At 38.9% G+C, this 27,289-nt stretch overlaps 1 protein-coding gene and 2 long non-coding RNA genes across 3 annotated transcripts; all 3 read right to left on the minus strand.

Annotated features, from left to right (window-relative positions):
• Window positions 1–3,537: 3,537 nt before the first annotated feature.
• YAF2 (YY1 associated factor 2) lies at window positions 3,538–27,047 on the minus strand. Its single transcript, XM_060279602.2, has 4 exons — window positions 26,747–27,047; window positions 26,253–26,378; window positions 6,941–7,093; window positions 3,538–5,336 (listed from the first exon to the last, which is right to left on the minus strand). The coding sequence occupies exons 1-4, from the start codon at window positions 26,770–26,772 to the stop codon at window positions 5,099–5,101; spliced, it is 543 nt and encodes a 180-aa protein (XP_060135585.1). The 5' UTR covers window positions 26,773–27,047; the 3' UTR covers window positions 3,538–5,098.
• LOC148684564 (uncharacterized) lies at window positions 9,100–12,851 on the minus strand. The gene is made up of 2 exons (XR_015951789.1): window positions 12,723–12,851; window positions 9,100–9,266 (listed from the first exon to the last, which is right to left on the minus strand). It is a non-coding gene; the product is annotated as an uncharacterized LOC148684564 (long non-coding RNA).
• Window positions 19,400–22,190, minus strand: LOC148684565 (uncharacterized). The gene is made up of 3 exons (XR_015951788.1): window positions 22,062–22,190; window positions 20,804–20,913; window positions 19,400–19,421 (listed from the first exon to the last, which is right to left on the minus strand). It is a non-coding gene; the product is annotated as an uncharacterized LOC148684565 (long non-coding RNA).
• Window positions 27,048–27,289: the final 242 nt, after the last annotated feature.

Here is a 27,289-nt window from a genome sequence, read left to right on the forward strand (position 1 = left end):
AACTTGTAGAAGGGTCATCTCAAACAAGCAAGCCTTTTTCTCTGATATATTCAGAATTAATGTTCCAAGTTTCCCAAGGAAGGACAATCTTTCTATGGTGAAATAATGCCCCCCTCACCAAAATGAATACACATATTCCCTTCGTCTTGTAGAAGCAAAATTTTTCAGATATTGTCCAGTGCCCAACTATCATTCTGGACGACAAATTCATCAACTAATGAGCCTCTTTGAACACACATGGATTATTTATTTCATTCATTTAGAGGATTGCTTTCTGTCACAGGTGATTTTACTTGTAAAATATTGAAGGAGGCCATACTATTCTCTTGGTTACCAAACGTTTCAACAGTGAAAAACACAAGAAGTTAAAATGAGCATACTGTATATATAAGTCACTAAACAACTATGCAATTAATGAACCTTACATGTTGTTTCCAATTGATGGGTGGAGTATTTGGCTTATATTGGTGGTGTTGGCATCCTTCTGTCATAGGAGACAATGCAGTGTGCCTCCTGGGGTGAAGTCAGACAGCTGGAGAATCACAGCACCTGGTGCGGCTACAGAGTCCCATAACTCGTAACTGCTGCCTCCTGGATTGTTTTTGCTGTGTTAGCAGCACCCAAGTGACCTCTTCGCCTCTTCAAGCACTAGCCACTGGATGCAGGTTTTCCCCCAGTTTTATAATATTTGCTTGCAAACTGCTTAAAAGTGACACCTTAACCATGCAATTAATGGAGGTTTATTTAGAATGTATTCTATAACATTTCAACTTGGTTGGTAACAGTATTTTGTATGCATCAGCATATCTAAGCAGCATGTTATTGAACCACACTCCTCCAAATTTCTCAGAATAATAGTGGGTTCCACCTGATTTCATATTATTTTAACTGTTGTGCTTCTTTAAAACATCCTTGCCAACGTTAGCTCCACAGTCTGTAAAAAGGATAAAACAATACTGCAAAGGTCTCTTAAATGTAATTATTTTTAAGAATTATGGCATTACTCACATTTTATTACTCTTCCGAAATGTTAACTATGAAATGTCTTTTTTTAAAGAGTATTTTTCTCTTCTTGCTTAAAACATGAATTACAATCTCATTACTGCTTCTATTTCATCATAATTTGTCTTTTAAGGCTGACAACTGGATGATATCCCACAGCATGATTTAAGCAAATGTGTTATACAAATACTAATTGGCTCTAATAGAAGGGGCCCTGAGGAAATAATGTGTTTACGGTCACTTTCAAATGTTGTAACACCCATGAAGTTGCTCAGGTAAGATTCATGATTAAGGAGTGGCAGTCAACTGCAAAGGGGATTTGGATATTTAATTTGGCACATTTCACTAGAGAATCTTCTGCTATTCTATTTTATGCAACAAACAATCTTAGTAGTTGTGACCGTGGTTTATATTGTATGTGTGGTGCCTGATGGTTTTTGTGGTTATTGCTGTTTTTCCTTTTGTTATTTTTCTCGATGATGCCATGGCCTATGGCTAGCGCAATAAAAGTCGATGATGATGATGATTGATTGATTTAGGAGTGGGGTGGAAAAGGAAATTTCTGAAATTATGGAATACCTACAATAGAGGGTATGATTATATCAAAAGGCCCTAGGCTCAATCCCCAGCAACTCCAGATAGGGCTGATATACCTGAAACCCTGGAGAACCACTGCTAGCCATTGTTGACAATTGTTGGCATTGTTGAGCTAGCAGGACTAAGGCAGCTTCCTACGTCTGTGTGCCTATAGAAAATGTAATCGTAATAACTGGATATGCCAATTACTGTTTCACCAGCAAAGCATGTATATTTTGTTTTAACTAGATTTTTTTCAAACATTTAGGTAGCTACCATACTACTTATTTTACCTTTTACCATGAACATTATCTAACACAATTTATTTATATATACACAGTCGTTCCTTGGACGGATTCCGTTCAACTTCCAAAACGTTCAAAAACCAAACTGCAGCTTCTGATTGGCAGTAGGAAGCTCCTGCAGCCAATCAGAAGCTGTAGAAACGCCATTGGACATTCGGGTTCCAAAAGAATGTTCACTAACCGGAACAATCACTTCCGGGTTTGTGGCGTTTGGGAGCAAAAACGTTTGAGTTCCAGGGTGTTCGAAAACCAAGGTACGACTGTATTAAAAAAAACCTTTGCCAATATTTAGGAGGAAATGAATTGTTTACATTGCTCCCATTATTAGTTTTTTTTAATAAAAAAACCCCTATTTTTTTACCTGTACTTTAAAGCCATTAAAACCCAAGCAGAGAATGCCTATTTCATAGCATAGTATTTTAACCAACAGTCCATGTCAGCAGTAGTCCATTTGAAAACAACACCCAGTTATTAAAATTAGATTTTAAACAGAAACACCAAGAAATGAGTTATGCAAGTTTTAGATATCACATCAGACTTTCATTTTATGCAACTAACTATATTTCACAACTAACATTGTACAAAATAGATAGTACCATTGTGCCTGTAGAAGTACTGCAGTTAAAAACAGAAAAAAATACAATACTACAAGAAACCAGCAAACATCACAATTGTCAGGGGCTACAAAATTCCATTGTTCTAGCTGAAATGATATTAAGCATACGTATTTAATATTTTGGGGATAGATTTACTACCAAAGACCCCATCTAATTTTCCACATTGGTTCACAAAAGAAATATTTTCAATTAATGATGGTTTCCCCTGTAACAATACTCCAATGGATTTTGTACCAAATCTGATCCAACAACAATAAAAACGCTAATAACCTAATCCTGTGTATATCTTCTCAGAAGTAACTTCCACTGAGCTGAAATGGGCTTACTCCCAGCTAAGTGTGCACAGGATTACATCTTAAAATATGGTGCCAGACATCCTCTTGTAACTTTGCTCTTCCAGGACACTTACTGCTGTAAGCCCCAAAGTAAAGCAATATATGGGGTGGGAGCTTTTGCTGTTGAATTAGTCTATTAAGCTTTTGCAGATGCAGAGTGTGTGGCAGAGCCCTGAGCACAACACATGTTTGGAGAGGTACAAGCTAGGATGTTTTCACAACTGACGCTAAAACACCTTCACCTTTGTAAAGTGCAATTCTAAGTATGTTTACTCCAAAGTAAATTCCACTCAATATAATGGTCCTTACTCCTTAATAAGTGTGTTTAGGACTACAGTCTCAGAGGAGTATAAATGCTATAGATTGTGCTCTTGGGCTTTAATCCTATAAATACTTACCTGGGAGTAAGTCCCATTGAATTCAGTGGGACATGTCTAAGTTGACATGCACAGGATCCCACTGTCAATTTATAATGCATCACTTCCAAATAGTTAGTACGCCATACAAGTGGGAAAGAATCATTTTTAGATAGAATGTACATTGTCATCAGTGGATGTCCATTTGATGGGCAAAGTCATGAATAAAAACACCCTTAGAATTACAAACCATGTCCCCTCCCATTCTACAGTTCTAATGCAAGAATTATTAATTAATTTGTGCACCAAAACACTTAACTGATTGTAAACAAAATGGCAAAACCTATACTCATAAAAATATTTTATTGGAAAGTTTACATAATACCGACTGGGACTGTAAATCTTGTTCTGTATCTATATATTGCTAAATGCATAAATGTTCACAACTATGTCAAAAACAAAGAACTGCATTTTTCCTATGATTTGCTCTATAATATTTAATAAAGGATTTTTGTTTTTCAAAGCAAAAGGCTGATATAGGAACAAATGTTATATATACACACTACCTGCTTATTTATTCACTCTGGTGCAACATTTAATATCACTGGCTTGGATCCAAAAGGCTGCACAGGGAGTATCCACACACACACACACACACACACACACACACACACACACACACACACAAACAATGGCTTCCAAGGCTTACCACCTTTCATCTACAGTCCCCTGCACCACCCACTCCCAAGGCTCCAAAGAACTTTGGGAAAGGGATCGTTGCAGTGCAATGAGCTATGGCTGGAGAAGAAAATGGAAACTGCAAGCCTGCATTAAAACACTTCTATAAACTTAAGGCTGCAATCTTATATGCACTATCTGGAAGTAAGTCTCACTGAACTCACTGGGATTTACTTCTGAGTAGACATGTACAGGATTGCAATGTAAGAGCCTCTTTGGATCCCAGCCTCTAGCTGAAATGATATATCACTATAACACTGAGCAAGTCTGGGAGAAGGAAAGAATAAGCCAAATGAGAACATTATCACGTTTTGGATGTATCAACAGCAGTTAGATATTAAAATCTAGATTTAAAAAGAAAAGAAAACAGAAAATGCCTAATAATTTGAGAACAAATTTCTGTTCAATAACATAGAATACCAGTGTATAAGGACAAGGTAGTACTATACTTGAGTTATAAAGCTAAACAATTAATGCTTGTAACAGATTTACTTATTTTTCCCTTGTAAACATTACAATAAATGTTCTAAATGTGTGAGGAAAATATTGGAGAAGCCAGCAACGCAATTCAGTAACAGTAATCTATTAAAATGTGTCAGACATTGGCAAAAATTCATACAAATGTTTTTTTTTTATTTAATAACATTTTTCCTATTCAACCACACCAAGTACCAGCAGGTGTTTTAAAGATAATCATTACGAAAAGTCTTTTGCAGCAATAGTTGATTAAGTTGATCTTTGACTTGCATACATATAACTATGTTTCACAATTCTCAAATAATACATATTTAGGCAGCTTGAACTATGTTATAAAAAAATTCAATTCAGTACATGCCAATAGTATAGAATCCAAGAGTTGTGTTAGAATTCACTAAACTAAAGGTGAAAATGGACTTACCAGTAACACTGCATCAAGAACATTCAAACCACATTTTCATGGCACCTTTTTATATGAAGATTAAAAAGTCATCTGAAAAGGTTTTGTAGATTGCAATGAAATTTAATTTCACTGCTGCACTTGTTTTGTATAAAACTGCATAAATCATATTTGAGTAAACATACAAATCGTGCACTGTGGATAACAAGTCATGAAAATGTGGTAACTGTTGGCAGAAGTTGTGTACATTTTGCAAGTTTGGAAAGACTAAAGAAACTGGAGTAAATAAACTTTAATGAGATTCTCCATTCAGTGATGAGGCTTCTCCTCTTGGTGAAGACGACCTGGACATTCCTCTCTCTGTATTGTCAGAACTAGAACCGCTCTGGCTGTGCTGATCTGCAGAAGCTGCACTGGAAGCAGGTGGTGACTTTGTTTTTTCCTTAAAGTCTGTAATAATGACTGTCAGATCACCAACAGTAACTTCCAAGTGTTGGGCGCTACTTCGATCCACATTTTTCAACCTGGGCCTAGAGTAATAAAAATAATCAAAGCGGTAATTCAGAAATCATCTGAATTAAGGTTATATTTGAAGCCCAAACATATGTAAGAAGCTGCCATATTCTGAATCGTATCATTGGTCTAGGATGACATTTTTTAAACTTAATCTGACAGCAGTTCTCCAAGATAAAAGATGGTTTCCCCCTACCCAGGTCCCAGAGACCTTGGATTGTATCCAACACTGAACAAGTGGCATTCCACTTGCTCAGTGGGACTTCCCATTCCTCTCCTCGTATTCCCCCAAAGTCTATTCCAGAGGGTCCCCCAAAGTCCTCTATGGATTTAAAGGGCAACACCAGCACTTCAAATAGATGCTGTATGTTCCCTTTGGCAAGCTCCAGAGAAGAGTTAGGCCACTGCATTCTGGACCAGCTGAGGTTCCATTGAACTCATCAAAGTCAGCTTACATAGTAAGCACCATAGTGGCAAACTCCTCATTTCCTAGGAAATTCTGAAGCCAGTACATTAGGTCTAGCTGGAAAAGAATGCTCCTCTCTACTATCACAACCTGCAATTCAAGCTACAGCAACAGATCAAGGATCAATGGCGAGCTGAAAACTTGCTCTTTATTGAGGAGTGGAATCCTGTTTCCAACAAACTGCACACCTATTCTCAGATCAATGTCTCATCTGGATGGAGTTTCATTCCCTTCATATGAGCTCTCTCAGGTAGACAGAGAAGGGGTGATAAGATGGGCTAATTTCAAATTGTAATTGAATAATAATGGTGTCTACCGTAATGGTTACTTTTATTGAAGATAATGCGAGCAGCAGAAATTTACACCCCACCGCATGGGGGTGGGGTGGTTTCATAGTTACTCCCAATTGTTCAACCATGTTTAATCAACTGGCAAAGCTGCCTTATATTATAAGACAATAGACCCTGATTACATTACCTTTATAACAACCATCTGACTGTATTAGCATATGCTAATAAATATAGTTTAGATTCTGTAAAAATATACAGGTTTCTGCTGCCAGTGCAAATTCATCCCACCATCTGAACCTTTCTAAAGTACACAAGTAAGTGCAGTGTGCATATACTTTGTCCAATTTTCAGACACTTTATTGACTGACTGCAAATCTCCTTTTCTCAATCTGCGACCAATTAAAATTTGGAAAAGGTGAAATCTCCGAATTTTTTCCCCTTTGTGTCTTACTTCCAAATTTTGCTGAAATGCTTCTCACTATTAAAAGACAGACTTTCATGACCAGAATTTTAAGAGGTAAAAATGCTGGCACCAGATTTTTCTAGAAATCAGGGTATATAATAATTATTATTATTTATTAAATTTATATCCCACTCTTCATCTGAAGATCTCAGGTGCCATTTTTAAAAAATATAGATACATGACGATGTGTTCAGCAACATGTGAACATAGATACAGCTATATATCAGGCCCTTTCTAAAGATACACACTTTCCCGTGGTGTGATCCAATCTAACAGCGGAGTGCGTAAACATTGCAACTATGTGGGTAGGGATCATTGTGTGACTCTTTACCATTTTCTAAGAATTTCGCAGAGATTATCTCATTTTGTTCTCCAAATAATAGAAAAAGTACCAAAGTTTACCTTGTTTTTTTGTGACTGTTCTTTTTGCTAGTCGTTTCCTTTTCACTTTTTTCTTTTTCTACTTTGTCTTTTTTCTCTTTCTTTGATTGTGTAGGGGGCACAAATTGCTGCGTAACCTGTTGTGCAACCAGTTGAGAGACAGGTCGAGGTTTCCTGTGTGTAAATGTATGAGAGAAATTAAACTCCCTAGCATCAGTAAATTTCTGCACGAAAATTATTTTTTGTTAAATTGATCACAGTTAACAATACACCCATTCCACACAAAACCCTATTTAGATTTGTGAATGTAGGCTTCATTTTCTAAGAAACAACTAAATACATCTTTGAAGTTCTTGAAACAGTAAAGCCTCTCCTCCCCCCGACAACTTCCACGGGCACAAAAGTGTGTAGCACAAAAGTATTTTTAGTCTAACTAGACTAAAACATAATGTACATAGGAAGAAAGGAAGGTGTGTTGTATCAAGTCACACCATTATTTAGCTCTGCATTGTCAAGACTGGATACAGCTCTCCAGAGTTTCAGACATGAGATACTCCCAGCCCTATAAAAAAAAACACACACCAAAAAACCCCCCAATAACAACCAGGAATTGAACCAGGGACACTTTGCATTGGAAGTATGTACTCTACCCACTGAGCTATGGCCCTTCTCCAAGTCCCAAGAAAATTCCTAAGAAGAAAATATTATCCCATCAATGACATTAGATTTCTATTGAAGGGTATCCAGTTTGCGAAACTCTAGGCTAGCCTTTTTTTATAAAACCTCTGTGCACTACAGTGGGTGCAGTCACTTCACAATCTCATGCACACACATGGGATACATGCACACACAGCCCCCTTCTACAGCTGATCCATGCAAATTAGCTAAGGAGGGGTTTTCCATCAAATGGCTGATTGGTGACTGGGTAGGGGATAGTCTGAATCCCTGCTGGGCAGAAAGATCTTAGACTTCTCTACCCACTTCTGTGGTGGTGTCTACTGTGTCTACTACTACTAGATTTACCAGGAAATTATTTTTATTGCAATATGTAAAAATACAGGTACAGGAAGCTGTTAACATACTAATTTTAAAATTCCTAAGGAACCATGTTTGACATATATACATCCTAGGAACAATCACCTGAAAATTGTTAATGACAACTTTTAACTGCTTAAATTGACTGGTATTTTATCCATTCATTATATCAGTTGTACTTATTTATTAACTGTGATTATAACAGATGTTCTTTGGGCAGCTCACAAACAAACAAATAATATAAAACTATAGGGTTGTATCAACTGAGTGCTAGTCAGAATAGCTGAACTGAAACCAGTGGTCTATATCCAATAGTGTTAACTCAACTGACAGTAATGTTTTCATGGAGGGATGAGGATGAAAAGCATTTTCAGCAACTCCACTTCCCACTGCACTCCCCTTTTGCCCTAGCCTTCTCTAAATCTGTTTCAGAAAGTTAGGAGACCCTTCAGAGCAGAGTAAGAAAAGACAGAAGGCTGCAGAGAGAATTTCTGAAAATTGCTTGCTTATCTGTTGCATTGCTAAGTTTTACTGCCAGCTGACAACACCTTTTATACAACTCAAAAGGATTTTAGTTTGTCCTATCCACTGATTTCAATACAACCTATCACAGGTTAATTTAAAAAAACAACTCAAATGACACGTTTAACATATTCTTTGGAAATTCAATTTTTTACATAAAATTTCACCGAATTAAAAAAGCAAGCTACAAAAAGTTGCCAAAGTATTTCTTAGAAACTAGTCATTTAAGCTTACTTAACACGGGTAGCGCTGTGGTCTAAACCACTGAGCCTCTTGGGCTTGCCGATCAGAAGGTCGGCGGTTCGAATCCCCGCAACGGAGTGAGCTCCCGTTGCTCTGTCCCAGCTCCTGCCAACCTAGCAGTTCGAAAGCACGCCAGTGCAAGTAGATAAAATAGGTACTGCTGTGGCAGAAAGGTAAACGGTGTTTCCGTGCGCTCTGGTTTCTGTCACGGTGTTCCGTTGCGCCAGAAGCGGTTTAGTCATGTTGGCCACATGACCTGGAAAGCTGTCAGCAGAAAAACACTGGCTCCCTCGGGCTGAAAGCAAGATGAGCACCACAACCCCATAGTCGCCTTTGACTGGACTTAACCATTCAGGGGTCCTTTACCCTTTACATTTTACTTAACATAGATTCTCTAACCAACAAAACTGAAGTAAAGAGTATTCTAACTTGTAGGTTCACACTTTTAGGCATACAGTGATTGGTGACTGGGTAGGGGATAGTCTGCATCCCTGCTGGGCAGAAAGATCTTAGACTTCTCCACCCACTTCTGTGGCGGTGTCATGCCCTGGACAAGATAAAGCAATTGACAAATTTAAAAAATAAAATAAAATAATCATTGAGGCAGTTAAGAGTGCCCCAATCCTAAACAAGCAAACTCGCATGTTTGCTTGGAAAACCAGAGGAACATTGTTGCAATCCCATAAAATATCATTTTTCTCAACAATAGTACAAACTCTTGGTTCATCCTATCTAAATAATGTATGTATTGCCACAGCATGTTGCAAGATTGGGCTATGGCTTTCCTGTAAAGGAGAAATAAAAGAATAAAACATTATCTAGCAAATTAGAAGACTTCAAACAATATGCATATGTAAAAGAAATACTTATCACAAATATACAATTGTAATGTATTCTAAATAGCAACATAAAAAACTGTATGTGCTCAAATGTTTTCTTAAATATCTAAAAGGGTGATGGGATTAATTACTAATAACTGAATGCTAGCAAAATAGTCCTTGTGAACAATATTTGTATTATACCTCTCTTTACCAATCTTACTAAAAAAAAAAGAAGCAAAATTTTGGCAAAATTGCTGTTTTACTTCAGTAGTGTTAATGTGGGGCATGGAATGCAGTTCTTAGGGTTAAGATCTATATGTATATATAATTATTTTTTCCACAGTTAAACATTATCATCACACAAATATAAAAAGAGAAAATAAACCAAAAAAGGAAGATAATAAAGAAGATAGGAAAAAAGGAAAGTAAAACATTTTCACACCATAATAAATTCATATTTTGGGATTACTTAGATACCTCAACTTTCCCCCACTCCCTCCCCTGGTTCTTTTGTATTATCTTAATTTATACATGTCAATAATTTCCTCATCTTTAATTGTTTCTGAATTTAAACATGCTCCTTAATATTACAAGTGGTTTTTTATAAAAAAAAACCTGCTACTGTATTAACTTCCTTACAATGCTTTTGTAAATATGCAATACTGTAAACATTTTCCATTCTTTTTTATATTTGTTGTCATCTTGATTTCTAAGTCTTCTAGTTAATTCAGCCATTTTGGCATATTCCATTAATTTAAGTTGCCAATCTTCTTTATTAGGGACTTGGTCTTGTTTCCAGTGTTGGGCTAACAATATCTGTCGGGCCGTTGTTGCATACATAAACAAATTATTGTATTCTTTCGGTATATTGATTCCTGTGATACCTTTTAAAAATGCTTCTGGTTTTTTAACAAAGGTTATTTTAAACTTTTTTTCAATTCATTGTAAATCATCAATATAAAAAAGTTTTGGGAAATTATTTACAGGGTTAAGATCAATTTAAAGCGAAAATTGAATACAAGTTTAATTTTCTAAATAATGAAATACAAACTCAATCAATTAATAGAGCATAAGATGTTACTGCTAAGTGACCCTTGCAACAACAAAAAAAGGCCTTCCACCCTCAAATTGATTCACATGAAGAAACACAATCATCCACTAATCTTCTGCAAGCTCCAATAATTAATAATTAATAACTAAAGCCAAATCTTATATTTGGAAAATTATCTGAGGCTAGAAAATCCATATGCGATCAAAAGAGATTGTCAGTTCATTAAATACACTAGGCATAAACGAATAATGGTACAGTGGCACCTCGACTTACGAATTTAATCCGTTCCGAACGGACCTTCGTAAGTCGAAAAATTCATAAGTCAAAGCCAATGGGGGATTTTAAAAATTTGTAAGTCAAAAAAATCCTATCTAAACCACATCCAAAATGGCGGACGGAACTCTGTTTGTAACTCAAAACATTCGTTAGTCTAGTCATTTATAAGTCGAGGTACCACTGTAATATTATGGAGGTAACAGGTCACATGTCATCCCTGTGCAAGATGCTGAAGTGAATAGGATAGGGCTTATATGAAGTACTCCTTGCTAGACTACACCTTGTATCTACTGACATTTAAGTTAAGTTGATTATGTATATGATTGTAATTAATAAAAATCAGACTTCCTCACCCATGAGACTGGACTGATTTTTTTTTCTAAATTTGGTTTTATTGATACTGATTTTTATGTTGTATCTATTTTTATTATACTGCTTTATTGCTTTATGTTCTATTTTTGTAATCTTTTTATGAGATTTTGAAATATTAAATGGTTTAGAGATGCTTTTACATAAGGCTATAAACCTGTAGTTTGAAGGCTTAAACTCACATATCTAAACAGGGCTAAATATATGTAACTGTCTATTGGATCACAGCCTAAAATTACTTGCAAGTATGGTATGGACTGTATCCCTAGGTGATGGCAAGGATTCCATCAGCAGAATGTAGAAGGGTGCAATTCTCAGCAATCCCCCTTACCACTCTCTGCTCTGTCCTGGAAGGTCTCCCACCCTCTGCAGAAGACTTATCGAGGCCTGCAAGCTGCCAGTGAAATAGCTGAAAATTGCTTCTCTCTCTATTAAACTGATTGAAACCTTGCCATCAGCTGAGTGACAGCATAAGGTAAAACATTTTATTTCAATTTCTATGGATAGGCCAGTTCTTATTTCTGAAAGCCGCTTTGTCATTCATTCATTCATTCATTCATTCATTCATGGCACTATGTAGACTACTTTCTTATATTTTTATTGGCATGCTAAAAATTTCTATATGTCAGTTCTTAGCTAAACGTGTGGGACTAAGTTCACATCATTAGTCTTAAGGAAACTTAATTATATTTAAAGATTATAAGAATCATTATTATTGAAATTAGCTACCTTGCACAAGTTGCTGTGAAGATGTGTGGAAATATGTATGGACTGTTTTATGCAATTTCCACCACTGAAAACCAACCAGAGGAGAAATGGTCTGGGTTATTAGCAGATATTTGCAGGCACCTATGGTGGGAAAAAGAGAAGGCTGGACAGAGCTAGTGTTTCCACACTGCATCTGCTGAAAAGCTATTGACAACCAGTGCAAACTGATTACAGTTCACATTCATTGCCAATCCCTACTGCACTGAACTACTGCACTGCACTATAGCAGGATGTATACGGCTTTCTGTACTGCTGCTCACTGGTGCTTGCCAGTGGAGATTCTAGAATACTGCTTATTGCTTTGCATGCACAACCACTCGATTTTATTTTTAAAATCATTTTATTAATCAGATTTATATCTACAGACATTTTTCTTGTAATTGTAAAAGTGAGCTTAAGCACCTGGATAACCAGATTTGAAGTTGGCTAAAAAGCAAATGGCATACATGTTACCTTTGATCCCTGGCCCAGAGAGTCCCTTGTTTAAAGCCCCACTTTAAAACAGCTTGAAAAACAAGCAATGTCTTTTATTTACTCTATTTCCCAGAAAATCAGTTAGGATACATTCTCATTATTACATGTTTATTGTAGTTATCACTAGCAAGAGCTGCAGCTTGCGAAGTTTTAATAATGTGTTTTATTTCTCACTCTAATGTTCAGTAAGTTTGTCTAAATGAACCCACATTATAAAATGAGGCACTATCTTGTACTCCATTACCTTGTAAAAGTACAGCAGCATGACCTTGGTCAAAAACAAGAGTGGTGATATGTATAGGAAGCACACCAGTGGAAATGAGATTCAGTTACTTCCTCTGCCTCACTCAGGGAACATTGCCCTAGGACAGACTGACAGACACACACATACACACAGAATATGCCTGGTCAGTTTAATTGCTAACAGTCATTTTTGCTGTTCTTAGCATAAATTAAAAGAATGGGGAAAAAATACTAAGCTGCTGGGAAAACAGAGAATAGCAAAAGACAATTAAAGAAAACAAAACCTAGTAAGAGCTAGCAAGAGGTTTGTATATGTGATGTGAATTACTTAGGGTAAGTGTTAGGTAACAACTGATTACAGCTCTAGGGTGTTAAAATAAAATAACAAATTTGGAGGCTAGTGTACAGGATTATTTCTTGGCAATTTGCACAGAAGACTCAAGTTCTATTTAGCTTCTAATAGAACTTTGTTCCTATATCTTCTAAGTCCTAAGACATAATCCACTTTTTACTGCTGAACACTTTGAAAATGTAGAGCAATTTCTTTTTTATATTCCTCAAGTCTTAAATTACGAGTATCTTCCTGGAAGCCTCATTGCAGAATAACACAAATAATATAGACTTTAACAGCAATATTCTGGAAATCTGTAACTAACTCTTTATTTTTCAAAACAATGAATACTAGCTGGCTATATGCATTCAGCAGCTGAGTTGTTTAGTAGCCTATAATCCCTATGGGGCATAAAAACACAGCAAAACCTAGTTAATGCCATGCTATTACACAATCTAAGAGACTATCAGCAGAGATCCTGTAGAGAAGACTAATTCAGCACAGGGCCACTAAAAGGATACTCAAGAATAGCACATCTGAAAGAGGGCTATAAAGTGCAGCACTGTCCTATTTTCTTGCCTTCTGAGGGGAGAGCACAGGAGCCTCCCAATTTACATGATATAAGTGGGTTAGAAACTCAAGAAGCACACCCTTCAACTAGTACCATGCCTATGATCCCTTCATATTATTATAGTGGTGTGATTGAGAATGTGGTTCATCAGTTTAGTTAGTGCTGTTTTAACTCCTATCCGGAAGGAAGGCAGCAGGTAGACTCAGGTTATCAGTTATCCAGATTGTGATATAACTAGTTTCATCACATGGTTACTCACTCACCATATGGTCCTGAAAGAAAACTGATACATGATTATGGCTTCTTAACAAGCCAGCTGAAACCACCTGGTCAACATGAGAATCAATAGAGCAATGCCAGAACACTAGGGAGAAGCACAGAACCAACTCAGGATCTTGCATCTACTGGCTGGTGTTACAGTTCCTTTCAGTGTAGTTTTGTGTATACAAAGTCTGAACTAGAATGATTATATTGAGGACATAAAACATAAAACAATTGACCAAACGGTATCTTACAGTATACACGAGATAGCAGAAACAGCTAAAACCTATACCCTAAACTTGAATTGCCAGTTTAGGTTTAAAACCTACTTGTTACTTTGGCTGTCTCTTGCTAGTAAAAACAGCAAACAAGGCTCTGGTAAGACACACAGCTCTTTCCGTTGTTTGGACAGCAGCCAAAAGCAAATTACATGAGCAGTAACTCCTGTTAGTGTTAAAAGCAAGCAGTGTGAAAGTACAGCATCAAACATCCTTTTATTGTCTTCTAAATGGTACCCAGAAACTAGTTTTTAGCTCCTTATTCACAGCTCCCTAGCTCCATTTTACTTTTCTTTCAAATAAAATAAACTGTCTTTCTAAAGTGTGAGACAAAAAAGATACTTTCTTTTATATTTCCAAAATTTAGCTGCATTAAATATCTAACATCAAAACTGTAAGATGAAAACATCTGTAGCATATGTAATATACCATATTTAGTTATTATTTGAATATTCCAGAAAATAATTTCACCAATGATTAACTAAAAGAAAAAGATTGACATTTAACAGTGCATTAGAATCCTAAAGTTGAGTAATCTGGGGTGACCAATGTAACATTGGTAAGCTTCTTTACCTATTTTGTATTTTAGCTAATATTATTTAACTCCAATTAACATTCAACTTTTTGTTAACTGCATTGATCATCCGTACAAAAATAATCAAGAAGTATGCCACAGATAGTTTAAATGCTTTATTTTTATTGTGTTTTAAAAGCTGTGACCAATGTAAGTTTTGCAACCTGAAGAATTTATAACTTAGACAGGTGTTTTCTCTAAAAGTGGGAATCAGGATTTTTCCATTTGTATCAATATACATAAAGAGCAAATATTTTATGGGCAAGTGTCAAACTTATGGTAATGCTTATTGGAAACTGTCGAAAAAATGTTTTCTGGAAAATGAACTGTGTTCGGTTTTAAGATCACCAATGTAAGATGTGAAAATTCATTGATAGCCCAGCCATCTACAAACAAATGCCTCCAAAGCAAGATTCTGTGCATCTCACACTTTACTAGGCATTTATAAGTTGCATGTCAGCATCAAGTCCATGTGGGAAGTCAAAATGCCCACAGCAACTTGCGCTTGTTATTTGTTTCTGTTCAACCTAACCTCTGTCATTTGCAAGGAAGACAAATGCCACAGAAGCCACATTTTTAAAGATATTTAAAAAGATGGTTTCATACAAATGAATAGCATATTCTATCACTTGGCTAACAAATTGCCTTTTCAATTTACCAGTCTCAAACTCAACAATAACAACTTTCCCAGATGACTCCAGCACATCAGTGGCAACTTCTGCGCTTTATTTCAGCATAATCACATTTCCTATAGGGACATTATTCCCTGATTATTAAATAGTGTTGTGAGTTGCGGGGGGGGGGGGGAATAGGCTGCATGCTGAGACCCTTTTAATTCCTGGGCCCAGCAAGTGTTAAAATCTAAGCTAAGATTCAAATTCCTGGGATAGCCAGGCTAACTTCCTTTGTTACCCATTAAGGTAACAAAGGAAGCGGCTCAGTGCCAGACAATAAATGGGATGGCCCTTCTCCTCCAACTCAAAGACAAAGGGTAAAATTGAAAGCTGAGTTATGTGAGATAGAAGCTAGAAGCAATAGGCTGGAGAGAGAGAGAGAGAGAGAGAGAGAGAGAGAGAGAGAGAGAGAGAGAGAGAGAGAGAGAGAGAGAGAGAGATGCTTGATTTCTGCTTGAACTCAGGCTGCATCTGTGAAAGAAGCAAGACTCCCTTGGGGTCTTAATGCTGTGAACTTCTCCATTGTAGGCTCAGGTTGTATATATGTGTAAATTAACCATATACAGTGGTACCTCGGTTTAAGTACACAATTGGTTCCGGAGGTCTGTACTTAACCTGAAGCGTACTTAATCTGGAGCAAACTTTCCCATTGAAAGTAATGGAAAGTGGATTAATCTGTTCCAGACGGGTCCGCGGAGTACTCAACCTGAAGCGTACTTAACCCGAAGTATGAGTGTAATTGGTTCTGGAAGTCCGTACTTAACCTGAAGTGTACTTAACCTGAAGCGAACTTTCCCACTGAAAGTAATGGAAAGTGGATTCATTCGTTCCAGATGGGTCCGCAGAGTACTTAAACTGAAAGTACTCAAACCGAAGCGTACTTAAACCAAGGTATGACTGTATCATAAAGACACCGCAGTCTCCGCTGTACCTCATTCTGAAGGTAACACAACCCCTGGGTAAGTGCCTGGAACCCCTGGAATCTTGCAACGCTCAGAGATTGGGGTGGCATGTAACAATATATTGACACATAATTATATTATCTTCTAAAAGCAGTAACATATGTTCATTCCGCCCTTGCCAGATTTGTCTTTCAGACAGTAAGCTTTTTGAGGGCAGGCACCTTTTTTGTTTAAAACTCTGTAAGATGCTCTACATTGCTTTGGGGGCAATCCTATGACAAAAGCCACTGGAATGAGCAACTTTGGATGCAGCAGATCTCCAATGGTATTAAGCTGCCAACATTAGTTCAGCCAAACATACACTTGCTTAACTTGCTCATCCTGACTCAGCTGAGGCTCAAGCCTGCTCAGCTCAACCACATGCCCTGGCTACTGGTGTACAAGACTGTTTTAAAGGCTTGTTTTCCCTGTGGCAGACCTAGGGAGAGCAGCAGCAGCAGCAGCCCCGCCGCTGAACAAAGTCTGGATCTGGTGTAACTGTACTTCAGCTTAATTTACACCAGCTTGCTTTGGGCCAGTTTCTTCTGCATAGGAATGCTCTCCTAATAATTACTACCATTTCAGAGAATAAAAGATGACAGTCCTAAAAGGAGGTTTAAATGACACACATGTCAACACATTTATGCTACGGTAGGTAAATTGCACCATTGCGGTGTTACATCACAAAAAAATGTTGTACATAAAACACATTTCAGTTAATATCACATTTTCTTAATACCAAGAACATCGAAGTGGAGAAAAAAGTTAAAACAGTTTTTCCTTTTCAATTGTTGGTGAAGAATATATGTGCTGTGCGACTAATCCAACACACTCGACCAATGTTAAGTTTTATTGGCCTTAGCTAGTATGATTTTGTTTGAAACACAAAATTTATTGTCATTACACCAATGAGAAAGCAAAATTATCAATACTATCGTTATTAACCTTTTTCTCTGTTGTCTTGGGAGAGGTCTTTCACTGAACTTTAGGGAGGGGAAATAGATATTTTGAGTCGTACATGGCGCTGCTGTTGTTTTACTCACAGGTAAAATGTTGTTTTGAAAAACTGTTGCCAGATAATGAAACTTTCTGAAATGATGTTTAAAATGATATAGAACACATTAACTATACACGAAAATGAAAAATGAGTCTGTAGGTTGCCATTATCATGGAACTTCGCAGTTGTATTTCGACTTGCATTATTGTAAAATGGAGCTGTAATGCAGTAATGGTTAAGGAGTTTTTTCTTAATCATTTTGGTTTTTAATGGATATAAAAGTCATGGCTAGCAGCCCTCATCTTTGACCATGTTAGCCATAACAGTCACTGTTATTTCTATTGATGCCTAGAAGAGAATATGCTAAAACTAAATAACAGTATAAAAATAATCCACCAGTTTCTGTCAATACGTCTGTGGTTTATATGCATAATAGACTGCACATGGGAAGTTATGCTGACATAAACCACATTCCTATGATTGCTTGGCCCATTCAAGATATCTGAATGACTCTGGCCAGAAAAAAATAATTATCTTGATAAAGTATAAAGAATTTCATCATTCTTTACAAAATTGTGGAGCCTTGTCAAAGTGTAGTGACACCTTATTTCTCCAAAGCATTGGTATGCTGTTGGCCAGTAGAACTATTTTGGTTGCTGGGGTTGAAAGAAGTTATCGTTCAGTAACAGCTATCTATATTTGAGCTAGGACATTGTTGGGTCCTGTTATGGACACTTTTCAGCTTATGAAGTCTGGAATTCCTTTTTGCACTGTGACCACACACTTTTGGTGTATAGTATAAACACATATGCATAGGACTATTGCAACCATTGTATTCTTTTATTTTCCCCACCTCTGTGTCAGACTGAGAAATGGCGCAGGCAGACTAACTTCAATCTCCTGATGGTCCCTTCATAGAAGAAGATTCAAGTGCTGTACTTCCTCTTCAGTGAGTAACTTATCTTTTAAAGAATTTCTTACAAATTGGTGTAGAGAATTCAAGTTCTAAAATCTAAAGATTATTGCACCTGCCCATGATAAGCAAGCAAGCCCAAATGATGGACACATGCTACCTCATGCTATTTTACTTGGGTCTCTAGGTGTGCAAGCACACACATACATGATCAATGCAAAATGGGGAATCTTCTATTTAGTGTAAAATAGTATCTTGGAAAGTTCAGTTTTTTAATTATTACTTTAAAACAAGTATCTAGCTATATTGGTTCTGAGAAACAACTTGCAAACCATCCAATGGAAAAGAGACAGATAAGCAAAATGTATGTGGTTAAGCATTGGAATTTCAACACTCTTTCAAATTGCTCTTTCTCCTTTGCTCAGGTATCTATAAACTAGCGGTAGTTAACCTGTGGTCCTAAATGTTATTTGACTGCGGCTCCTATCAACTATGTCAGTTGGTCACATTGGCTGGGGCTGTAGGCAGTTGGGAGTCCAACATCTGGAGGGCCACAGATTAGCCATTCTTCTAAAATCCATCCTTTTTCTTTCCTCCTGCCCACCACAAATACCGTATCTAAAGTGTGACTTTCACTCACATACAATGGGACTTCCCCTTCCTCTCTTCTAGACTTTGGGTGTGCATGTGGAACTTTACGGGTGTGGGGAGAATTCATTCTGCCAATGGTGTCTGTTCCACTGGTGGGTGGGCACCATTTAATTTCACCCAATTTAAAACTGTAAGCTTAGTAGCAGAATAAATTAAACTGCCTTAACTCTTCAGCCAATAATGTATATCTTTGGAAGCACAGAAAACTCAAATCAACTGTCAAAATATACACCAATATTTTTTAAAATTGAGTATAAATAATGCTAAACCATAATATTCCTGGTTTTCTTGCAGGCATTGATTTGATGTTAAAACAAAAGAAAAGTACCACCAGCTGAAATAATTTTTTGCAAAAATGAGTATTTTATTGTAGATGTATCACATCTCACAGTCTAACAAAATAAAATTGCCTGAAATATAGTGTTAACGAAATATATTCCAGTGTTCCAATCTACAGATGTGCAAGCCCAAATGGCTTCTGGCTGCAGATCTTCTTCAGTGATTCTGAACTATGGGCATAAATTAGATGAGCATCAAATACTGGATGCACTGCATTGCTTTCAATAGAATGCACATCCAGATATACATCCTGTCAACATTCTGGAGGAAGTACAGCTGATGAAGGCATACCGGTAAATGTTTTATGAAAATTAAAAATCACCTAATTAGATTTTTCAAAACTCCCATGTTTTCATAGAACATGAGGAGAACTCTGCTGGCTTGTATCAATAGTCTTACCAAATCCAGTGTTCTGCTCTTAACAGATGGCTTTATGAAGACAACAAGCAGTGAAATCTAAAAAGGCCCCAACATGATTATCACTGTTATTTCTGCACCTTAGATTTATTTTGTGAAAACATGAAATTACTTTATTTATCTTCATCGATCAGTATTATTGAATGTTTTTCCTTTCAAAGTGTACAGGGACTTTCACAATTACTGTAATCTTTATTTTATAATATTATGCAGTAAATTTCATAGTATTCATATCTGTCATATAATCTAGAACAGAGTAAATGAACACTCATAATCAGTAAGCACATATATATTAATAAATACATAATAAACTGAAACTGCAAATTTCTGAGGACTTAATTACTAACATTTCTCACCACTGAACATTTAACAGATTGCCGTGTAGCCTAGTGCAATATTTGGCAGTGGTTTTACAATGCAAAGCAATGCCCTTTGGGAACCATCTGAGGCTATCACTTCCACACAGAAGGCACTTATCCTCAAAAGCATAATAGAAAGGGAATTTGTTCACTGTATCACCTGGCAGTTATGACACCATACGTTTTACAGAATACCGATCTTCTCAAATCTGAACACCAAATATGGTTTCAGACCTGCAAAACCTATTTGCATTTCATTTCATTTGAATGGATAGTATGTAATGTCTTTCAAGTACAATTTAGAAAACGGTGTCAACATAGCTGCTAGAAACCTGATATTACATCTGTATACAGATTCACCCTAAAGCAATGCATGGCTGCAGAATAACTGCCTATGTATGAATGCGAAAAGACTGTTACAGTATATATAGTTCCATGACTGACATGGATAAAAACTGGTCTTTTTGTATACAATAGCAGCACAAGTTCTAAATGTTTTGCTTGCTTCTGAATTTACCCCTTAACATTTTATGCAAAAATCATCAATATATCTGACCATTTCTATGATTACTAAGCTAATTCCCTCCAAGTTAATGAGTTTACTGAAACTCTGGGTATCACAAGTTGATATCAAATTCTATCTATATCAAAATGTATGTATCAAATTGAAATCTCTGATATTCTAAGGACTCTGGTGACTACATAATAGTTTATCACACCTGGAATCAGTCTCACAACTCTAATGCTGCTAAATTAGTGTTTTAAAAGAAAATTACCGGTATTATTGGTATCTGTCAATAATTTAAAGATGTTGCTTTTTGCATCTCTTTTCCAGGGAAGGATAAAGCCAGACACATATTCCTGATGCAGACAAAATTCCTGAAATCTACGGATGAAGAGCAGTATACAAATTAAATAAATAATATTTGTAAAATACTCTAAACCTAGGTGAGGCATAAAATAGATCACACCCACCAATTTTCAGAGTCCCACCATCCCCTACCAACTAGATGACTAGCAGTACAAGGACTGTTTCCACTGAATCCTCCTTTTTGAAAAAGAAAGTTAATGGGATTTCATGATCTCTATACCTGGACTATTTAACAAATGTGTAACCAGAACATTCAGGTTTCCATGCCAGATTGGTGCCAACAGCCCTTCTTGGATAAAGTTTGGTGCGTAAGGAAGCATCAAATCATTTCCATACAGTATAAGTACAGTGGAACCTCGGTTTATGAACACCTCAGTTTATGAATTTTCGGTTTATGAACGCTGTGGACCCATCTGGAACGGATTGATTCATTTTCCATTACTTTCAATGGGAAAGTTTGCTTCAGTTTATGAACAGACTTCCGGAACCAATTACACCCATGCTTCAGTTTATGAACGCTTCAGTTTAAGTACTCCGCAGACCCGTCTGGAACGGATTAATCCACTTTCCATTACTTTCAATGGGAAAGTTCGCTTAAGTTTATGAACGCCTCAGTTTAAGTACTCCACAGGCTGTCTGGAAAAGATTAATCCACTTTCCATTACTTTCAATGGGAAAGTTCGCTTCAGTTTATGAACGCTTCAGTTTATGATCAGACTTCCGGAACCAATTGTGTTCATAAACCGAGGTACCACTGTAAATGCTAGAGGCAGCCAATGCTCATTTTATCTCTTTCTAGATCCCTGACCTCTCATACTCTTTCCACCCACGAAACCACATTTTCCCTACCTCTTCCACTATGGCCATTGCAGCAAGAGCTATACTCCTGTGCCCACCAATCTGAGAGCAAATATGCATGATCTTACTATACTGTATCTGCAGTTTACGAAAATATTTTTCATGCCTTGCTTAGTTTAATGTGTAATTTACTATTACAAGTTAAGATGATGGCCATGAACTCAGCTAGAGCATAAGAGGGAATAGAAAAATTGGTCTGTTAATTTGCCATGATAAATAAATGGAACATTCATATTCAGTGGCAGTATATCTCCGCTTATCAGACACTTGAGACAAAACTAAAAGAAATGATTGTAACTTAATACCTTGCTTGTAAGCTTTCAGAGGCATCTGGCTAGCTGCTGTTGGAAACAACATGCTGAACTAGATGAATCTTGATCTAATCCAGCAAGGCAGTTCTTCAAAATTGGTCACTTATTTAAATATTTTAATATCTCCAAGGACATAATGGGAGGAAAAGAATAACCACTTGTGATGCAGCTAAATAGAAGTAAAGGCAAGGAGGAAGCACTGTAGAACACCAGGCAGGTTTCCAGTAACCAGAAAAAAATAGTCCTTGGTGCCAAAACTGCTTTATTTATGTATTTATTTTACACAGTGAGCTGCCAGCTATGATAATGGTGGAAAACATAAAGCATAGGGAAGCCAAGAGTATACAGGTTAGAAAGATCAGGGTAGCTGATGTTTTACTGAAAATTCATAATGTGGTATCCAACTAAGTCATAATCAGATTAGACCCACTGAAATGAATGGACTTAAATTAGTCATGGCTGAGCTAAGTCCACCGATTTCATTGTTCTACTCCAAGTATGGCTAGAACAGTGTTGGCCAAACTTGGGTATCCAGCTGTTTTTGGACTACAACTCCCATCATCCTTAGCTAACAGGACCAGTGGCCAGGGATGATGGGAATTGTAGTCCCAAAACATCTGGAGACCCAAGTTTGGCCAACACTGGGCTAGAACCACTGAAATTAGTGAATACTAATTATGCCTAAACAAGGTACAAAAAATAGTAAGGGAAGCCATTTAATATAAACAATATTGGCAAGGATATTATGAAAACATCAACCTGAGTAATTTTTTTGCTAAATCTCCACTCATGAATTTAATACACTTTGGCACAAATATTCAATATAACTATGTATAAATGAAGACATAGCTTTTATTATAAAACCACATCCTGTAAGCCTTGATTAGTGGATGCAATCCTATGCCTCCTTACTTGAAATTAAAACCCATTAAACTCCACACAATTTGTACAGGATCAAGATGCAGAACTGCAAGCCTGCACAGACATGTATATCCCCCCATAACCTCTTTTGTCCCAAGGACTTTAACTCTTAGGAAGCCCTGTGGCATCTGCATGCCAGTGATGGGTGTGGCCATCCCATTCACACAAATACAGACACAGGATGCAGACCCTCCTATTGATCCATGCTGACCAGCTGTTCAGAAGGGGTTATCACCCCCTGTCTGCTTATCAACTGATCAATCTGGTGGCTGATGAGAGGCTGGGTAGAGAGGTTTAAAACTTGCTGTCTGCCCTAGTGCTGTATCTTTTTTCTTTTTTGGTCATTGCCAAAATTGGCAGGTCTTGGGGGAGATAAAAAATTCCTGTGCCAGGAAATAGACACCCCTGATCTAGAGTTTTGGGGTTGAGTGTTATCAATGTACACATCCAGAAGGTGCTCTTATATAAGTGTATGGAGGGCAAGGTCAAATGGATGGTATTAAAAAGGGTAAGCAGACTTGAGATAAGACAAGAGGAATCACCAGGCTTTGGAAGGGGTTAGTATGCCTGTGATAGATGGAGTTGAAACATCCCTATCTCCTCTCTTTTGGATAAACTAGTACTGTAATAGCAGTAGCCAGGAAGCCTTATTTTATCGTCTTCCTAGGCCTAGTCAGTCTCTTCTTGGAGAACTGAGACCTGGTTATGCTGATGCATTCTCTTGTTATGTCCAGGATTGACTACCTGTAATGTATGTTACATTGGGACTACAATGTAGACTATTTTGCAGCTGATGCAGAATGCCACCACCTGCCTCTTACTGAACATTGGAAGGTGTGAACCTATTCAGCCAGTGTTACAGTAACTGTACCACTGGTAGCACATTCCTGGCTGATCTTTGTGGCCTAACATCCAGAGAGACTGTCTTCCCCTATATCAGCCAATGTTGCACGTACACTTAAGGGATCAGACCTTGTATACTTTCACTTCAATAACAGCAACTACCAAGAGGGGGCCGTTAGCACAATTGCCCGGAGGTCCCCCCCCCCCTGTTGATAGCAGCAGGTGTTATTCTATCTCTGCCCTGCATAAGGTTTTGAAGATATATTGTCTCTTATTATGTCTAGGTGTGTTGTTTTACATTGGTTATAAATATTGTTGCTTTAAAATTATGTTTTATTTGCTCTGTGAGCCTCGGCAGGCAAAAGTAAAGCAGCATATAAATATTCAATTAGTAAATATGTAATCATTCATGCATATGCTTCAGTGCATTAAATCTCAGTCACTGAGGTTTAATAAACCTGTGACTGACTGGACTCATAAGTACAATACTTCCACATTTTTCCTGTAATGCTGCTGCACAAAAGACTTGTTTTGGATTGTACAGAATTTTCCAAGCAATGGAATACATAAGGGGTATGTAATAACAAAAAAGGGTATATAATTAATTGTAAATGGGCAAAGAATATTGCAGAGAGTAAAATAAACATTTCTACATAAATAAGCCATCTCCTAACTGTTTGTCACAATTTAGTGTGACCGAGAAAGAGAAATCATGACACAGTTGTGCAGATAGGACCAATCTTCATTATTAATGGCCAGGAATCACCATGAATGGGGAAGGGATTTACCTTTTCCCCCAGGAGTATCTCTGACTATAACCTTTTACATCCATTTAATCTATGTAAATGGGTTTTATTTTCCTCCAGAAAAATAAGTGTTGTATGGAGAGAAAAACCTGACATCTGCCTATGTGTAGCCCAGTCCCAGAAACAGCTGCTGGGGTGGCCCTCTGACAGGAAGCATCTGCCACCATTGGAGGAAGATGAAGAGCATAGGAAAATGCGTAACTTTACCAGTATCTGTTGGAAGGTAAAGGCAGAATGTGGGAGGTCAGGATGAGAAGTAGAAAATATGTATGCTTTAAGTTCCTAGACCTCACATGTAAACCAATGGAAGGCCAGCGTGGAAGCAAGTTATCTTCTTAGTCAGCACTGTAGAAATGTCCAGTTGTTGACTTGCAAGTAGCTCCTGTAGTCATCAACAGCCTATATGCCAGGAACTGCTGCGCAGATAGCAACTTTATGCTTTCAAGGTGCTGACTGAAACAACTCCTGCCTCAGCCACTGCCTCCCAAAAATTATCAGTAAAGGCCTGTTTCCCCCACCATGGTAACCCCAAAACAGTAGTTGGCAACTAATCACCTCAGCAGCTGCCATTCTCCACTCCTCATTGGCAGGTACCTCCCAGCAATTCTTCCTCTCTCCTCACACATATCCCACCCAACATTAGGAAGGGCATTTTGCTATTAAGGCAAGACATGACAATGGCCCTCACTTCAGCAAAATATCAGCAAGTATAATATAGATTCGAACAACCAAGAGACTGTTTGTTGACACCCCCCTCTTGAAGTATTCTAATCCACCATGGAAAATAATTACAAAAGTCATCTTTTAAATGAGCTAACAGGACTACACAGTAGACTATAAGCAGGCCTCAAAAAGAAAATCCAAGCCCTTATCCATTTCTGTCCTCCCTTCAACAGAAGACGACTTATTTTTGCACAATGTGTACAACAGACAGCATTCACATTTAGTCAATTTAAGGGGTGTGTTTTTTATGTACATAGGGAATGCTATATCACCATGAGCAGGATTAAAAACAAACAGCAAACACTCCAGACATCTGCACTGTTTGTGTGATCACAGCAAAGCAAAAAAGAAGAAGCAGCAGCTGAGGAAGGAAAGGAGCTTATTTTCTATCCCATTCCAGACTGCATGACTGGCAAATCGAACCATTGAGGGTGGTGCGAGAGAACGTGTGGCTTTAAGTTCATAGAAAAGAAATTATCTCTAAGCTTGGGGGGGGGGTTGAAAAAGAGACCATGTTTACTGGGCAAGGGCGGGGAGAGGAGAGGAGAGGAGAGGAGAGGAGAGGAGAGGAGAGGAGAGGAGAGGAGAGGAGAGGGAAGGAAAGCAGACGGAGGAGGAGAGCGGAACGGAGGAGAGAGCTGGTGCCTGCAGCGCATCCACTCCCTCTCCTGTCACCCTCTCCTGTGGAAGGAGGAGGGAGGGAGAGCAATAAATAATAAAAAGCCTGCCCTGGTGGCTATGATGGTGGTGGCGGCAGCAGCCTCCGGGCTCTGCTCTTCTTCCCAGCCGGCGGCCCCGGACGCCTCTCCTCGGCCAGCCCCGCTCCCTCCCTCCCTCCAACCTTGGGGATGCGGGTGTCACCAGCGCAGGCCTCTCTGGGCCGCTCACTCACCGGGTGGAGGTGCCCTTCCTTACATCGCACATCATGCACTTGAAGGCCTCGGCGCTGTTCCGGAAAGTGCACACGCTGCAGTCCCAATAGCCCTCGTCGGAGGACGGCTTCGGCTGCCGCTTCGGCCTAAACACCCCCCAAAAAAGAGGGGGGTGGCGATAAGGAGGAGGAGGAAGAGGAGGAGGGGAGAGAAAAGGAGGTTTAAGGCACAAAACAAGACATCGCTCCCTTCCCTCCCTCCCACTCGCTCAGGGCCTCGCTTCGCCCCGCCGCTTGCCAGCTACCTCTTAGCCGCCCCCAGCGCCCGCTCACCGCCATTCGCTGCGCTGAGGGGCCGCCGCCGAAGGCTTTGGCAGCAGATGGGAGGGGGGAAGAAGCGGCGGCGAACGGCAACGGCAGCCCCCCTCACAGCGCCGCCGCCGCTTCTCCCCCTCAGCAGCAGCAGCGGCCTGTTGCGAGTCGGCGCCCGCTTCCCCTCCTCCCTGGCTCCTCACCTTGTGGGGCTCTTCTTGTCTCCCATGCCGGCTCCACAGACGCGTCTCCAGCCCGGCGCGGCCCTTTGTGTATTTGTCAATAAGGAGGAGCGAGCCGAGGAAGCGGGGGGTTGGCTCTCGAGCCGAGGCAACCAAGCGAGGAGGAGGAGGAGCCGCCGCCGCGCACAGCGCGCGCCGCCGCCAACAACGACGACCGTTCCCTGCTTTACTGCGGCCGACACCGCCAACTACCGCAGCCTCCAGCTGTCGGGGGAACTCCTGCCGCCGCTTCTCCTCTCTCTTTCGCCCCCACCCCCGCCCTAACCTCACGCCTCTTTCTTCTCCCTCACGTGTCCCCCCGTGGCCAACCAGCGGCAGCCCGCAAGCCAGGCCAAGGCCGAGGCGCCCCAGACGGCGGCGGTGACAACCCTGAAGTCTCTGGGACTGCGGCGGGATAAGGGGGGAGGCGAGCGAGAGGAGGCTCCGCTGCTTTGACAAGAAGACTCCGCTGGTTTTTTCGCGGCCGGGCGGCCGCCTTCTCTCTCGCGCGCGCGCACACAGATA

Source organism: Zootoca vivipara, chromosome 9, assembly GCF_965207765.1.
Source record: "Zootoca vivipara chromosome 9, rZooViv2.hap1.1, whole genome shotgun sequence".
Taxonomy (NCBI): domain Eukaryota; kingdom Metazoa; phylum Chordata; class Lepidosauria; order Squamata; family Lacertidae; genus Zootoca; species Zootoca vivipara.

What these genes read in the sequence shown, in the direction of transcription:
- YAF2 (XM_060279602.2), bottom strand. Translation starts at nt 26,772, where the DNA reads ATGGGAGACAAGAAGAGCCCCACAAG. An exon ending in AGGAAGGGCACCTCCACCCG is followed by an intron (nt 7,094 to 26,252) that starts GTGAGTGAGCGG and finishes ATTTACACACAG; the next exon opens with GAAACCTCGACCTGTCTCTC. An exon ending in AACAGTCACAAAAAAACAAG is followed by an intron (nt 5,337 to 6,940) that starts GTAAACTTTGGT and finishes TTATTACTCTAG; the next exon opens with GCCCAGGTTGAAAAATGTGG.